This window comes from Danio rerio, chromosome 4 (genome assembly GCF_052040795.2).
Source record: "Danio rerio strain M-AB ecotype USA chromosome 4, GRCz13ab, whole genome shotgun sequence".
Lineage (NCBI taxonomy): Eukaryota > Metazoa > Chordata > Actinopteri > Cypriniformes > Danionidae > Danio > Danio rerio.
This window is the reverse complement of record NC_141024.2, coordinates 64357033-64375035: the sequence shown is the minus strand read 5'-3', so window position 1 is coordinate 64375035 and position 18003 is coordinate 64357033. Positions and strand designations below refer to the sequence as shown.

General features: G+C 35.3%; 1 protein-coding gene across 3 annotated transcripts; it reads left to right on the top strand.

The window, feature by feature from the left end:
- Positions 1-1876: 1876 nt before the first annotated feature.
- On the top strand, positions 1877-15120 carry LOC100537584 (uncharacterized). 3 transcript variants are annotated; one of them, XM_088650235.1, is made up of 4 exons: positions 1877-1929; positions 2473-2604; positions 3044-3191; positions 12543-15120. In XM_088650235.1, the coding sequence occupies exons 2-4, from the start codon at positions 2548-2550 to the stop codon at positions 13712-13714; spliced, it is 1377 nt and encodes a 458-aa protein (XP_088506361.1). In that variant the 5' UTR covers positions 1877-1929; positions 2473-2547; the 3' UTR covers positions 13715-15120. The 3 variants fall into 3 exon arrangements, with proteins under 3 accessions (XP_088506361.1, XP_087106208.1, XP_087106207.1); XM_087250082.1 differs by lacking the exon at positions 2473-2604; XM_087250081.1 differs by having other exon boundaries at positions 1877-2604.
- Positions 15121-18003: the final 2883 nt, after the last annotated feature.

Genomic DNA, 18003 nt, shown 5'->3' with positions numbered 1-18003 from the left:
AGTCCTCTTTACTTTGAGTAAAATAGTATTACGTTGTATAAAGGGTTAAAATAATATTGTCAACAGCAGGAACATCATTTAGTATTGGATGAAAAACCTGAAACTTTAATCAAACGCTTTATATCTGTGTAAAAGCTTTTAAACAAACCTTTCTCCAGTTGATTCCCTTTAATTTTGTCATAAGAAAAAATTTCTAAAATCACATACAAATACAAATAATACTATTAGACAGAAAGGGAAAAAATATTAATATAATTAAAGTATTAATAATAATAATAAAATTACTAAATGAAACAAAAAAAATAAACAAATTAATGAAATTACAATGACACTTAAACAAATCACCATAAGGAAAGGAACTAAAATCGAGAATCTTTTTTAAATACATCTGCATAATATTTCAGGAATCATTCAGGAAAATTTTTTTATTGTTAATAAGATGAAGTGATGTTAGGAGAGTGTTAAATTCTATTCTAAAATGAGCAAACGATGAGTAATTATTTGTGAATTTCTGTTTGTGAATGAAAAATTTGCCATATAAGATTTAAAAAAAAAAATGTATGATGTGTTCCAGGGATTTAGCTTTTGGGTTATTATAATAAAAATAATGTCTTTTAGATTAAAGCAATTCACAGCATTGGCAAAAGTAGATATATGAAAATTTAGGAGTGACCAAAATTGCTTACATATTGGACAATCAAAAAACATATGTACAAGTGTCTCCTCTGCTTGTTTGCAGAATGAACAGGAGCTGTCGATGTCAAAAAATTTGGAAATACTAGAATTTTACAGGGTAGATTTTCTGTACAATTTTAAAGTGTATTTCTTTTGCCTCGTTGGAAATGCAATATTTCCCAGGTAAAAGCCAGGTTCTAGTCTATATCCTCAACCAAAGACCTCCAGTAATACTTTTCTCTAAAATAAATTTTCCTTTTAAATGAAAAATTTGACACACAAAGCTATTGTTTCATTTCTTATCTAACAGACTAACACCTTTTAAAAGCAACGGAGAATGAATATTCACTGTGCTCCTCGAGTTAAATCTACATTAACACAATTTTGTTTAACTTCTATAATATATATATAATATATAATCCAACTAGACTAAGCAAAAAATCCCAGCATTCTAAAATGTATAACAAATAATCTGATGGGTGTTTTGAGCTGAAACTTTACAGACACATTCAACGAAGTACTATTTTACTCACAGTAATGATGACTATTTACCAACGTGTGTGTAATAAGTGTCTTACTGAAGCTTTAATTTATTAAACAGTATAATGTCATTCCATTCTAAGTTTACATCAATTTATATAAGAAATGGAGTGCTAGTTTTAATCAGCTAATTTGTGGCTATAGTTTCTTGCTCAGACTTATCTGATTTCTTTTTGTTAATTACTCTCATATAAGAAGAAGAGAAGTTATTTTCTTTCTGTTTATTGTTTTATTCATTTTACATTTTTATTGCTTTGTTAATTTTTAACAGGATAAAGTGTCCAAACGCAGAGAAAAACTATATATAAGTCATGACTAGTCAGAAGAACTAAAACGTGTAGTAGTAATGAATACTTTTTACATGAAGGACACCTATTTTACCTCCTTTTCTGTAAAGTTTCAGCTCTAAACACTCATTAGATTATTTGTCATACCTTTTAGAATGTTGAGATTTTTGCTTTAAACAATTAGTCTTAGTGGATTAAAAAAAGTTTTTTTAACTGTCTTAAAATGTTTAGAGTAAAGGTTTTGATCAACTCCAAATACTGAATATATGTGCGTCTGTGAGAAAGTGGAAACGAAGGAGAAATGTATCAATAAGTCAAGACTGCAACAGTAAGTGGCAAAAAAAGGTTTAAAAATACTTTTATTTTGGCGTGACGTGTGACGTCATAAGCCTGCGCCGTTCCAGCGCTCTGATTCAACAGGAGAAAGGTTTAGCTGCGTCCCAAATCGCATACTTATGCACTATTCTACGCCATTTTGTAGTATAAATAGTGTAAGTAGTGTGTTCACACTGAAAACTCTTAAAATAATAAGTGCACTTTAATTACCCGGATGATGCACTCATTCAGTCGCTAAAATGAAGTGTGTAATGATGGACACTTCACACACTCAACGACCGCAGGTTTGCTTACGTAGCGGAAGGGGCGGAGCTATCGGACGCACATGTTGGATAACTTTATTTATTTTGGATGGAGAGAGCAAAATTCTCCTACTAGAGTGATTATATTGCCTCCCGATGGTGAATGCGGCAATACTCACGATAGGTATTATTTGATAATTCGGTCATTTATTTCACTGATTTGGCAACTGTGAAACGTCATCAGGGAAACGGTTTGAATTTCCGTTTAGTAAAAAAACATTAGTGTGCCATTTGGGACGACACTACATACATGTACTATCCTGTTGAGTGTGTAAGTGCATAAGTACATAGTGCATGAGTGCATAGTGTATAGTGTGCCATTTGGGACGCAGCTTGTGTTTTAAAGTGTTTACACTTATATAAAGCGATTAATTAAAGTTTCAGTTTTTTTCATTCAGTGTTAAATTATGTACCTGCTGTTGACAATATTATTTTACCCTTTATACAACATAGCCCTCATTACTGTGAGTGAATTAGTACAATTGTTTGAATAAAGATAGGATAAACTTTTTGTCCTCAAGAGGAAATTTGTCATATGCAAAAAAAGTGCTATGCATTGTAAGCAGATAATAAGCTAAATAAAACAAACAAAAACAATTAAGAACATGCATAAAGAATAAAGTAAAAAAAAAAAGTTACAGAGATGTGTGTAATAAGTTCTTTATTGAAAATGTAATTTATTAAATAGTATATTGTCAGTCCATTCTAAGTTTATGGCTATATAAGAAATGGAGTAACGTTACTAGTTTTAATCAGGTCATTTGTTTGTTGCTATTGTTTCTTGCTCAAACTTACCTGATTTCTTATTGTTAATCACTCTCATATAAAGAAACTGTTGAAGTAAGTGTTAAGAAGTAAGTGTTGAATTTTGTTTCTGTTCATAGTTTTATTTATTTTAAACAGGATAGTGTCCAAACACAGAGAAAAACTCCTGCTCAAGTGACTGATCTCCACACTGTTATAAAGATGGCGTTTATTAAAGAGGAGAGTGAAGATGTGAAGATTGAAGAAACATTCACAGTCAAACAGGAAGATCCACAGGAACAAACAGGTTGGTTTTCATTCTCAAAGACCAACTCAGTCATTTAATCCTCATTCAGATATATTTTAATAATAAGAATATTAAATTAAATCCTTCTTGCAGCTTTGAATGTGCTACCTAGTTCACCTAAATGCACATAAGCACTCATGAACTATGTTTCTATCCAAAAATGGGAATGAACTTTATGCACAAAACTGGATTTTAGCATAAAAGATATGCGAAAAAAGCTGCGTTTGCATTCAAATCAAATCACTTTTATTGTCACATCAGCAGCAGCACGTGTGCTATGATGAGTGAAAAGCTTAGGTGCTGGCTCCAGACAGTACAAAATACAGACAGTTTAAATACAACAACAGTGCAAAATACAGACCGTGCAAAATACAACGACAAAGAGTCAAGCGAACAAAATCATCACTTCCTGATTAACTGGTGCCAAAAATCAACAGTAAAAATGGAATTTGCTGCAAAAAGAGAAGCAGGATCAATAGCCGCGTTTCCACTATCGCGTCTAAAGCGAGCGAGACAGGGCGAGCCAAGGCCAGTCACGTTTCCACTGTCACTTCCAGGGCCTAATCGAGCCAAAGCGGGGTTTTCTCGGGGCCAGCGGCCGGCCTTTTTCGGCCCGCCGAATACCTTGGGCCAAAGTGGGCCAGCTGGGGCTTCGGGGCGGAGTGAAAGGAGAGGCAGACACTAGTTTTCCGATCGCACACGAGTACATGCACCAAACAAATAACCAAATAAAAAAATAAGGGATAGAAAGCATCGAACCTTGTAAGCCTAGTTCACACTAGAGGATTTTAAGCCTGATTTGAGCCCGATTTGGAAATTACCGAGCTCGCCGACAGATCGGGCTGTGATCGGGAAGAAATCTGCGGGTGCTCGGCACTCTTTATGTGTGAACTACTGAACAACGCATCAACGAGGCTCGCTGACGCGTCGCCGACACCTCGCAGATGGAAATCCAACATTCAGCATGCTAAATATTCCAGAGCAGTCGGCCGACTCAACCCCATGCGTGGTCAGATGTAGTGACGAGCTGCAGCCAATGAGAGAGCATATCAGCATGAGCCGCGTGCCTGTCTGTTCAGGAGCTCACCAGAAACATCTGTGATTGGTCAGAATGGGCATCGATGCACTCGCTTCATTCTGCGTTAGCACAGACATGAGAGTAAGCTATATTAACAGTGGAACTAGAATTCTGTAACTATTAGAATTACTACACTGCTCATTCTGACGGTTCTCATATAAAACGCCATATTGTCACAACATATTTACATTCAAAGCTATTATTGAGATATTAAAATTAAGCTTTGAATGTCTGGCATCATATTTACTGACACCATTACCCTAAAAATATAACCGTTTTTTGGTAATACAGCCTATAAATATGTAGTTAAGATACTAAAACACTTAAAGGTCTTGGCTTTCATTTTCACTTTCAAACAGGAGCTATTTCACTGCACAGAATATGCTGTTTTTAAAGATATCTAAAGTAAATTGATGTTTTTGCCATCAGAAAGTTTTGTTTATGTTAGCAGGAAGTTGCTTGGCAAGAAAATGCACACATATTTAAAGTCACAGTAAAAAGTATCAGACATGCATGCAGTCATTTTGACCAATATGGTATTTTAAGGCAGAAATGCTCAGTTCTTTACTGTTTTGTAATTAAAAAAAAAAAAAAAACAATGTCAGAAAGAAATACACTGATAGTTAAAAAACGGCAGGATGTTATAAATTTGTTAGTTTTATTTTAAATAGTTATAAAATTACAAAAATTAAAAACTCTGTGTTTATCTATCCACTGGAACCTGCAGATGAGTGATTAATCCACTGATAAATCAGCTGATTTGACGATGTTTTTAAATGATTTCTCCAAAGCTTGAATCGCTGTCAGTGATGTCATCAGCACACAAGCAGCCAATAGTGTTCAGCTTTTTCTGACGACTCCTCCCTCGAAATTTCATTGGCTGTGGTTTGGTAGTTTGAATGAGCTGATGGGGAATGAGATGTTGTCAGATCATGTAGTGTGTGACCCCCCTCTTGTGGATCATTCACGTAGTGTCATGTAGTGTGAACACCACAGAGATTAAAAGACACAAAGTCTAGTCATGTAGTGTGAACGGCACAGCGATCTGCTGATGTTTAAAATCCTGTAGTGTGAACTAGGCTTTAGGCTGGAGTATTTTTTGCGTATGATCGCCCTTATGTTTTCTTTTTTAAATGTAACGCTGTTGCATAAAATGATAAAGTTTTCATTCATAAGTGACTTTGCTGCATCCTCCTTGATGTTTCAATAACGCATAATAATCTTTACACCATATTAAAGACATTGCGATTGGCCCGGCCCTGCCCGATAAAAGCCCTGGCTTGCACATGCCCGACAGTAGAAATCCGGCTAATCTTTTCTTTATCTAATAAATAACTTGCGCCTCAGAGGGTAATCCTGAAACGCAGTGAACGCGTAGTGGCGTTTAAAGGTGTCAGACGCGAGGCTAAGATGCTCTTAATTCTGGAGGTCTTGAATAATATAATAACACTAATACTTAAACTGTAAGGCGTATAAGAATGACCAAAACAAGAGTTCAGGGGCCTCATGTATTAACTTTGCGTACGCCAGGTTTCACGCTCACAATCGCTCACGTTTGGATTTACTAACGATGAACTGAACGTGGGAATGTGAGCAGCTCCACGGCAGCTTTCTGGCTGGCGTACGCACATTTTTTGTTCTTGTCTGTTTTATTTCCATTGGCGACTTCTAGAGGCAGTTGTGTTAAATTCCTCTCTACAAAGTGTCTGAGTTCATTAGACGCTGGATTCGAACTGAGTTCATGCTCGAACGTGTCTAAACATGTTGACTACACCTTACGAGCTGCGCCAATAAAACTGTTAAGGGTGCTGCAGCATTTTACACCTATAAATCACACTATTTATCTTTTAACTCCACAGTGCGATGTTCAGACCCAACTATGTTAACCGCATCAGCTAAACTCTCCCCACTCTATTTTTTTCTTTTGTTGTTAATTCCGGAGAATGAACTTGCAAATAACACCAAAGCAGCACCTCCAATTCACATTCTGTTCAAAGTTTCTCTTTTTGCTTGCTTTTGCCTTTGCTTTTTCGTTGGGTTTTGTCAAAGTAGAGTCATTAGCATATTCATACGGGGGAGGAGGCAGGGGAGGGGTTTTGTGCTCGTGCATGTTGCGCTCAGTTTCACGTTCATTCTGATGTACAAAAGAATATGCGTGGGATTCAGCGTATGCAGTGTTTCATTTACACATTTACAGCTTTGTGCGTACGCAATGTTTTAGTATGATTACCACGCAAGTCTTTGTACATGAGGCCCCAGATGTTTTATAATGTACTGAGCCGGCTGTTTTGTCCATTCATACACATTTTTATCATCACATGATCTCTTATAACAAAATCACATGACCTTTTTAATGCACATACTGGAGTTTGTATCGTGTTTTCCATCGTGATTTTTCATCTTTTCTTATAGAATAAAACGTTTATCCTACTCAGTTATGCGCATACGTTGTTTTTTTTTTTTGCGTGATGGTGTTTCCATAAACAGTTTTTTTAAGTGCATAAAAATAGGTGGATGGAAACATGACTATTGAAAGACAGGAATGAGTTTCTCTCTTGTTACTTGTTCTCGTGTCTTTTGTCATTATTTTATATATTATTAGTCTCCCATTTTCTCTACCTTCTTAAGGTTATTGCTTTTCTTGTTCTCCTACTGTTTGTAAAGCGTCCTTGAGCACTGGCCCTTTATAAAATAAATAAAAACAACTAATTAAAAAAAAAAACTTAAACTGAGCTAAAGATATTTGACCTATAGTATTCTCATAGAAGATATCTGCTATTACGGTGATAGTGTTGGCTTAGTACTTTCCATTTGCATATGTCACATTGATCCAAATTAACTTTTTTCATCAACATCTTTATGGGTTTAAACTTGTTTCTAGTAGATGTTACTAGTTCTCACAGATAGTATCTGAGTTAGAATTACATCATTATTATAATAACTAATTACCAGGGCTATTGTGTTTAAACAGGGTTTCTGCGGGGTCTTAAAATGTCGTAAACTCCAAAATCAAAATTTTCGGCCTTAAAAAGTCTTACATTTAATGAAATATTGTGTTTTAGGTCTTTAATCTTTTTAAACAAGTCTTCATTGTCCTTTGTTCATGTTTTGCTACCCAATCTGGCCAAAACCCACACAATCACCAACAATCCATCTCAATAAAACTTTCAACTTTTCATTAAAAAAAGTAATTTTAACTCTATTTGTCATAATGGTTTAATAATTTTCCTTACGATAACATTTATTTAAACGTGCTCCATGTATTTACTGCTGAAGACATCGAGGACAGATTGTTGTGTAGATTTAGTTTTTTATAGTTTTTAAAACTTTTAAAACATTTGTTCATTTTTAATTATTTTTATTAAAGAAAGTTTATTTAGGAAAAAAGTGTGTGGATACAAGTAAAGCTTGCTTGTTATTACACACAATTTAAAATCTTTTGCTAAGAAATATCTAAAATATATATTTTTAATTAATATATTATTGTATGATTAAATGTATTAAATTATCATATATTTTTTAAATAGGGCAAATTAAAATCTTTTCCATCTGGGCTATTTGAAAAATCCCTTAGCCTTTTGCCCTTTATGAGTCTAAAATTGTCATAATGGTATTAAAAATGTCTTTAAAAGTCTTACATTTAACTTGGTGAAACCTGCAGAAACTCTGGTTTAAAGTATAAAAAAAAACATGGATGCCCCCGATATTAAATATGCTGAATGAAATGGACAATAAAATAATTATTATAAAACATTGTACAGAATTCTAAACTATATGATGTTGCTGCAGGGCGACGTGAGACTAAATGAACAAACTATTGTGAAACAATACCGTTAAACATTTCGCTGACTACAACTGGCCAACAAACTAGTCTAAAAAAGACTTTTGCTGATTAAGAAATGGATTACAGCATGCTGATGATATGCAGAGATTTGAGTGTAAAGTTCGTCAGTATTGACTAGGGATGGGAAGATTAACCGATATGTATCGATACTCGGTCATGCGAGTGCATCGGTAGAGCAGCAGAGGATGAATGAAATTTTGGAAGCAAATCGAGATGCATCGGTTTTTCCAAGATACAGCTTATATTTTTAATATAGAATGATTTTTTTTTATTATTAGCAAGTGTTGTCAACCTGTTTTTGGCGCATAATTTAATCGACCTACATAAAGTATGCCTTAGCAACGGATTTGCGGATGTGTACACTTACACTACAACTCAGTGTATCAGGTGTGCGGATGAAGCGAGTGGAGCGCCCTCAGAAAGCGCGAGAAGCAAAACAAACATTTTATTCCCCACTGAGTTTTAAATCTAAAGTATGGCAACATTATGGATTTTGCAAAAAAGATGGACGACTTTTTAGGACAGATGCAATTTGCAAAATGTGCCGCGCATCTGTAAAATACACGGGCAGTACAACTAATCTGATATCTCACTTGAAGCGGCGCCTCGTTGTTGTTGTGGAAGCATCTTCCAGTGTTCCTGCATCCCCGGCTTCCTGCTCTGCTTCAACTGTAGCTACCAGCTCCAAAAGTGGTGAGAAAAGCATTGAAAGTTTTCTCCATGCGCAACAGTTCTGCTCGCTCTACACCAATAACGAATGCTATTGCATTGTTCATCTGCAAAGATATTCAGCCTAGTGTCACGGAGAACGAAGGTTTTAAACACCTCCTGTTAATTTGTATTTATTTATATTTTTATTAGCCCTGTTGTTTACAGTGATAGTGATGTTTCAAAGCGACATAACACTGCTAGTTCACGACCTTAAGTTTTGAATATTCAGTGGCAAAATATATCTTTGTAAAACTTGTTTTCATAGTTGAAAGGTTAAATCACAATTCTTGTTGTGCAATGGTAAACATTTATGTTGAAAGAGTGCAAATATATACATTTATAATATATATCGCACTTATACATTCTGTTTATCTTGAAAATCTTTAAATAATATGTGCTATAGGTTCTAAAATGGCCCTCTACTGTAAACTGACACTCTGGCTCTGAGAGAAAAGCCAGTTTGTAAAAAAAGTCTTGGTTTTGCTTTGTTAATAAATAATCAAACTCATTCAATGGCACAGCATCCTTTCTTACATAATCTCTTAAACTTGATCTAATAAGTTAGTGCTGAATTATCACATTGTATCGTGATATGGGTGTAAATCGTATCGTGTTGCATCGCAATATGTCACAAATGTATCGCTAATATATCGGATCATATTCTTTGTATCGAGATGCGTATCGGATCGGCATTATAGCTTAGATGCCCAACCCTAGTATTGACCATATTCTTCACGTACCAGCAGGCGCCGCCATTTGAATCTTTTTGCTCTTGACTTTTATTAAAGAATTTTTTTTAGATCCTAAAAACAATGTTATGCTGCTGAGGCATGGGACGATAACCGTTTTCAAGGTATAACGCAGTTTGAAAAAAGTCGAGGTTTAAAACTGCCAATATTTTCTGCTGTACCGTTCATTGCTATATGTAAGTTTTTTTTTTTTTTTTACATTTTGTTTTAAGATTTTCAGGACAACAGTATCTCCAGCAGAAAAGATCTCCAAAGATGCCATTTTAAATTGTAAAGAAATCTGTGTTTATAAAACAAATGAAGACAGCAGAAGTCAAGTATTCAATTGAATGATTTAGCCTGACATGTTTACTGCTCCAAAATACTTTAAAAGTTTCTCAAAAGAAAATGTTTTGTGTTCAAAGAGGAAAAAGTGTTTTTTCTTTTTTTTTTTACCGAGACATTTAAAAGAATATATTTTAGAGGAGTAATCACAGTACCATAAAACTGTGATATTTTTTATTCAAGGTTATCATACTGTCAGAATCTTATACTGGCCCATGCCTAATGCTGCTTGTTGTAGCAAAGTCATATTTTCTTATTTTATTGTTTTTCTTTGTATGTATAGTCATGAACACACTTGTTTGCAGAGCAAGAGAGCCTGTCTCTGAGTTTTCTGTCGGTCTCCTCCCCTTTTTAAAAGATAAAGCGATATTTCTCACTTAGCCTTACATTTTCAGCCACCTATTTTTATGTGCTTTTTGGATAGGCTATGAGCATAAAAAATTGGTTTGTTTAAAAGGGTTTGTTACAAGAGATCATATAATGATGAAAATGTGTGTGAATAGACAAACCAGCAGGCTGTATAAACATCTGAAATGTTGTTTTGGTCACTCTAAAACACCTGAATCGTTTCAGTATTCATGTTATTATATTATTAATGACCTTCAGAGCGTGTCGAGAGTGTCTGTTCTCTGCATCTCATTGCTTCAAACGCCAACACGTGTTCATTTTGTGCCAGCATTATTTTCTGAGGTGAAAGTCATTTATTAAATAAAGAAAAGATTCATGTAGCTTCTTCTACTGCAGGAAATTCTGTTTTTACTGTTCATATTTGGGGCCTGTTAATCAGGAAGAGACTATTTTGTTCTCTTTGATTCACTGAATGGAAACGCAGCTTTATTCGCACATCTTTTTTGTGACATCCCAGTTTTGCACATAAATTTAATTCGCTGTTTTGGATGGAAGCATAGCTATTGCCTACATTTCAGTTACACAAAGAACAAAGTCACGTTGCAGAATGGCTTGTCCTTTCTTGATGAATAATTACCTTAAATTCACTAACCTTTGACGGACATGTATTGTAACTAGATTAATGGGATTATTACTAGTTCTAAAAAGATTTTTTAGTCCTGCTTACATTCTAAATGTCATATCAGCCTCTACCACTTGATAGGGCTGTGCAATTAATCGAAAATTTGGTTTCAATTTCGATTTTGGCTTCTAACTATTATGAAAAACCATTAATCGAGATAAACGATTATTCCATCATATAGAACACACATTTAACGCCATCTTAATCTGAGCGCTTTAATGGTCAAATACATGCCAATTTGGGTCAGAGTGCTGTGTTTAGTGAATATTCATATTAACCCTTATTTGTGTAATAAACAACAAGTTGAGAATCTAAAGACAAGTGAAAGAAAAACCATATCAAAGCCGCACTATTCTTAAAGTGACAGCGGGCAATATTCCTGCTGCCGACTGTTTTTAGCATTAATCAAACAACAAAAGGAGAAAATCCCTCACTGCTCTTGACTGAAAGACTTTTGTAGCTCAAATGTTTTTCTGAAATTGAAAACTCTTGAGTATTTAATCTCTCGGTAAATCAACTTGAACCTCCTTACTGAAACAGGCCCCAGGTCATCATGACATGATTGACAATTGTCACTGTTTGTCATTGTACTCTGTTTATCCTGAGAGCTGATGCTGAGTATTCTTAGGGCTTTTCACACTTCAAATTGTTAACCCTGGGTCATTCTAACCCTGGATAAATTCTGGGTTATCTGTAGTCACCTTTCACACTGCTCATGCTATACATGGGTTTAAAAAATAATCCTGGGTGTTCATTAACAGACAGTTCAAATTCGTAAACCCTCGGTTATCAATATTATTTTGTATATTTACGTTGTCACTGTCCCTGATTAGACAAACCGCAAGTAACCTTTTTAGATAGCATTTCTGCATCTTGTCGGGTATATACAATGTCACCAAGTAGGTCTTCAGCTAAGCCTCAGGACATACACAAAGACAAAAGTACAAATAAATAAAAAACAAGTAGCAAAGCATGTCATCTTGCCATCTCCTCATCACTCCAGCTTAAAGTAAATGTGGCATTAAGAATTTGCATAAGTTTTATACAATAATGCAAACTTGCAAATATAAGCGTGAATTATGCAAACTTGCTATGGACATGCAGGATTTGTCTCAATCGAGGAAACAACACGAGTAATCTAAAGCGAGTGCGTTTGGTTATTTGCATTTAAAGCCACAGGCACAAAAAGAGCTTGGTTTTCCTCTGACCCCCAAAATTAAATATTCTACAGTGTATATGATCTGATTTTGAGCTGAAACCTCAGACACATTCTGGGAACACCAAAGACTTATTTTACATCTTGTAAAAAATGGGTAATTGTAGGAAACTTTTAAAGGGATAGTTGATGCAGAAATGAAAATAGCCTCACCATTTACTCTCCCTCGTGTGGTTTTAAACCTTTATGAGTTTCTTGATCATGTTAAACACAAAAGAAGATATTTAAAAAAAAAATGCTACTGGCTTACTGTGTTCAACAATAAAGGAAAGTTTAAAACCACATGACGGAGAGTAAATGGTTAGGTCATTTTAATATTTGGGTGAAAACATCCATTTCTTGCTTGTCGCTTTGAGCCTTCATATTAAAGCTAACTTTTTTTTTTTTTTTTTTTTATAGATCTGATGAAAGAACAGACTCATCAACAGAATGAATTAGATGAGAAACAGCAGTTTGAGAAACCCCAAGAAATAATGACTGATGAAAAACCCACACTGACTAAAAAGACTTCCTTAAATGGAAGACCTCGGAAATCCAAATTGGGGTGTAATTTCAGCTGTAAACAGTGTAGAAAGAGTTTTAGTCAAAAGCCAAAGCTTGATGTTCACATGAGAGTTCACACTAGGGAGCAACCTTACACCTGCGAACAGTGTGGAAAGAGTTTTGGTCAAATACAAGGCTTTAAAGCCCACATGAGAATTCACACTAGAGAGAGGTCGTACACATGCCAACAGTGTGGAAAAAGCTTTTATCATGCTGGACACTTTGCAGCACACATGAGAATTCACACTGGAGAGAAGCCTTTCAGCTGTAAACAGTGTGGAAAGAGTTTCAGTCAAAAGTCAAACCTTAATGTTCACATGAGGGTTCACACAGGGGAGAAACCTTACACCTGCGAACAGTGTGGAAAGAGTTTTAGTCAAAAACAAAACTTTAAAATCCACATGAGAATTCACACTGGAGAGAGGTCTTGCACATGCCAACAGTGTGGAAAAAGCTTCCGTCATGCAAGAAACTTGGCAGTGCACATGAGAACTCACACAGGAGAGAAGCCTTTCAGCTGTAAGCAGTGTGGAAAGAGTTTCAGTAAAAAGCCGAACCTGATTGCTCACATGAGAGTTCACACTAGAGAGAAACCTTACACCTGCGAACAGTGTGGAAAGAGTTTTGGTCAAAAACAAGACCTTTACATCCACATGAGGATTCACACTGGAGAGAAACCTTACACATGCACAGAGTGTGGTAAAAGTTTTCCACATAAAAACACACTCAATCACCACATGAGAACTCACACTGGAGAGAAGCCGTTTGCATGTGCTCAGTGTGGAAAGAGCTTCACAACCAAATTTAGCCTCAAGAACCACATGAATGGTCACACTGGAACCATAGTGTTTACATGTGATCAGTGTGGAAAGAGTCTCACACGCAAAGACACCATTAAGCAACACATGAAGACTCACTCAAGAGAGGATCGTTTTAGATGCAGTGAATGTGGAAAGGGCTTTAAAAGTAAAAGAAGCCTCAACACTCACATGAAGCTTCACAATGGAGAGCTGAGTCCTCAACATTGAGGCCTTGTCCACACAAACACGGGTATATTCAAAACGGCAGCTTTTTCATGTAGTTTGGCTGTTCATTCAAGTGTAGTTTATTTATAAACTACTTTCGAGAGGATCACATGCTTATGATTGTCCACGGCTGGTCCAGCTTTAGCTAAAACATGATTCACCAATGAGATAATTCCTAACTCACTATGAATAACAAGAGTTTCTTAAAGCTGCGGTCACACTTGAGTTTGAGATTGTGAAATTCTGTCGTACGGTGCTGTTAAAAGGGGCGGGATCAAACAAGATTTTTTAGAAATAAAAAAATGAGCAATTGCTCCATGGTTTAAATTTCTGTCCAGAGAGGTCATGTTTTGATTCTCGATTGGTCTCACACAGTCAAGTGATGCGATTTCGCAGGTCAGAGTTCACCAAGCATGAACTTTGCACTTCAGCAACCTGCGAAACTTGACGCATGACCCTGTGTTTTTGGTCTGACGCATTCACATGCGTATGAATGCAAGTCTATGGGAGGAAAAGCCCAGTGTGACCGTAGCTTAACTCAGTTATCTTTGTCTTGTCTCCCACCCTTACTCCCCCTCCTTTATAGATTGGGCAACACGGCAGCCAATGATTAGCCAGTGGTTAGCACTGTTGCCTCACAGTAAGAATGTCGCAGGTTAAAGTCCCTGCTAACCAGTTGACATTTTTGTGCAGTTTGCTCATTCTCCCTGTGCTCACGTGGATTTCCCCTGGTTTTCTCCCACAGTCCAAAAACACACAACCTAAGTAAACTGAACATTAAATTGGCACCATAGTCGAGCTCTTAGTAAGCCTTATATCTCCCTTTAGCCGACCCTATATCTGTCATTAGAATAGAAAGAAGTCTGGGGAGTTCATCGAGATCTACCTGAGCTCACACTCCCCTCTCGTCCTGCTTACGGGAGGTAGCCTACGGCTAGGATCTTATGAGCTTAGGTCTCTCCCGGTATAGCATGCCAAACAAGTGTGAACTCTTGAATGCATATCAAGTTACTGATAATGAAACCCTTTGAACACCTGAAAATTTAAACTCAACTGAAGAGGGATGAAGATTTTGCCAGCTGTTTTGTAGTGTAGATCAGGGGTCACAGCCCAGTACCAGGTTGTGAGAGTTGCTATCGGACTGCAAGAAGGCAAAATAACTCTATATGTTGATATATTGTATTGGCTTGTTTCATATGCAACAAGTATCTGCTTCTGATAAGGTGTGAACCAAATAACCTACAGGAACTCAAGAGATGTGACCCATCCAAAGCAGTTGGGTAATCTCCAGGGGGGTTTCATCAGTGTCTCACAGACTGTACTTTGGTTTAAGTTACTTGAAGATGGACAAGTTAACATCAACTAACATTGTTAACATTGTCTTCAATAAAGTCTTCTCCCTTTAAGAACTTTGGTCAGCTTACTTATTTTATGCATTAGTCATCTATACATTGGCGAGCCACCCAAGAACGGTTAAGCCAAATACGGTAAAATCTGAAAATGTGCTTCAACTTATTATGAACCGATCACCATATTTGTGCAGGGTTCCACACAATTCTTTCATGTTGTCACAACACAAATTAAGTTAACTTAACACTTTTAAAAAATGTATGTCGACTGAACATTAAGTTGTCCCAATGAAATCTCAATAATTGTGTTATTTCAGCACATTTTAATTAAGTAGTTTGAACAAGTAAAAAAAATAATAATTTTCTGTATAATGGAGATGAGATTTTTTCGGCACATTTTTAAACATAATAGTTTTAATAACTAATCTCTAATAACTGATTTATTTTATGTTTGCCATGATGACATTAAATTAGACAAGTTATTGTATAAGGATGGTTTGTTCTGTAGACTATTGGGGAAAAAATAGCTTAAAGGGGCTAATGGTTTTGTCTTTAAAATGGTTTAAGTATAAAGTTTAGAATAAAAAACAGCTTTTATTCGAGCTGAAATAAAACAAATAGTACTTTCTCCAGAAGAAAAGAGAAAGAGGAGACTTTTTTTTAGCCTAATATGAGTTTATGAATCTTAAAGTCACACTTTAAAAGAAACTCCATACCACCAACTTTTTTAAAATAAGATTTGGGATTATATACTACATCTAATTTTTATGTTTTTATTAATTTATTTATTTTTATTAAATGTTCAAAAAATATGCAAACCAAGTAGGCATTACATGCATAAACAAGGAAGAAGTTATACAATTACAATAATAGGCAGACACAAATATAGGAAAAAAATTGCGTATAGTAATGACAGTTGTATTTACCGTAAAAAAGTAAATAAATACAAATTAAATTAATAATAAAACAAAAACAAATATATTAGAAAAGTTTATGCAATATATGTATACATACACACACACACACACAGTACTGTGCGCTGGTCAGTTGGCATTTCTGTGTGGAGTTTGCATGTTCTCCCAGTGTTCACGTGGGTTTCCTTTGGGTGCTCTGGTTTTCCCCACAATCGAAAAAACATGCGGTACACTGTAAAAAATTGCTGTTAAAAAACGGTCAGATTCTACGGTAAAATAATGTTTTTTCACTAAAACAGTAATATTCTGTTAAAAACAGTGCTTTCTGGGTAACATTTTTGTTTTCGAGAAAGTAACCAACTGCTGAAAACTGTGAGCTAACAGAGTTCAGATTCGATGTTTTGAAGTCTGTGTTTGAAATCACGCTTTGTGTCCTTGTACACTATTTCATACACTAGTTAACTAATATAGTTCACCTGACAGTTTTAATGAACACTAATGAGTGAATTCAGACACTGATGAACACCTGCTGTTAATAATCTCAATTACTTAAGAAAATAAACAAGAAACACAAACAGTGACTTGAGTTACAACATTAAATAAAATCAAATAAAATAAAACAGCTTCAGTCTCAGCAGAGGATCATTAAACAACTCCACAAACAACAGCAGACACTCACTTATTACTAAATGATTTGACTTCCATACTATTCTCATTGAGATCCAACAGAAATTAAGGTGTTTTTTGTGTCACCGTAATGGAGTGAGGGGCTGGTTTAGTTGGGCTCTTCACCCTTGAACTCATTTAACAAGACTTTCCATTTGCTTGAATACAGAGTTTACAAAACGTTTGTACTATAGCAATAAAGTTGGGAAGTCAAGAAATAAAGAAATCTATTTATCTGAAATTAGTTCTGATAAATGTTTTGGTATAAATCTGGAAGAAGGGCCTCATGCAATAGATTTTATGCTCAGTTGCAGGTATTAATTTAATTAATGAGAAGTGGAAACAGAAAAGATACCTCCGTAATTACTTACCAGTTAAGAAATAACATACAAAAACAGTTCAGTTATGACTAATACACACTCAGACCTCATGAATCTGACCTTGTATCTCAACAATGGTAACATCTCAAATGTTTCATGCTGCAATGCATGCTGGGAGTGGCACTGTACAAATATCCCAGCATGCATTGCGGTATAAATAAATGTTGTATAATGGTCTCACAGTTTTCTTTATTTGTGTTTGATTCTACTGTTGTTTATGTTTAGACTTTCAGTTGCCTGTTTGTGAGTTAAACTGTTAATTTTGTTAGTTGTCACCATTATTGAGGTTCATATGCTGATAATTGATGTCTGTTTGAGTGAGATTTACACCATAGAGCAGTGTTTTGTCCAAGATATTCTTAAAAACTTCCAGAAATCATTGCCATATATATATATATACACATAATGTAAACAATAGATTTAACATTGAATAGGAGCAGTAAATTTTAGTATACTAAATGAGAACAGACTCTGCCATTTAATAGCAACATGAACATCACCAGATCTTATTTAGGTTTTTGGCTGGCTTGCCACAACAAAGGAGCTTTTCAAACAAAGTTCTTAACAATTGCAGCAGCCAAGATATATAAATGTTAAATATGACAGGGCTAAGAGCCCAACTAAAGCAAACTCTGTTCTCCATGATGGTGACGTAAAACTTTAACTTTTTCTCAAGAAGAACTTTAGTAGATGTTATACAAAAATACATGTATTAAGTAATAAGTGAAGCTGGTGATGATGTATGTAGAGTTGTTTAATCATCCACTGATCATTTAAATGATTTAATCATTTGTTGTTCTTCAGGTTATTTCATTATAAAGCTGTGACTAAAGTTTTGTATGTTCTGTTCTTGTTTTCTCCCTTCAGTATTTCTTCATTTGTTCATTGTTAATCCTCAATTATCATTTAATTAGTCAGTTAATTAATGAATTTACTTCAGCTTTGCTCCATGTTTCTTGAACACTCAGTAGTGTGGCACCTTC

Bases quoted from the DNA above. Each gene is read 5' to 3' on its own strand.
- LOC100537584 (XM_088650235.1), top strand. From the start codon at position 2,548: ATGTACCTGCTGTTGACAATATTATTTTACCCTTTATACAACATAGCC. The intron at 2,605-3,043 runs GTGAGTGAATTA...TATTTTAAACAG, and splicing joins ACAACATAGCCCTCATTACT to GATAGTGTCCAAACACAGAG. The intron at 3,192-12,542 runs GTTGGTTTTCAT...TTTTTTTTATAG, and splicing joins AGATCCACAGGAACAAACAG to ATCTGATGAAAGAACAGACT.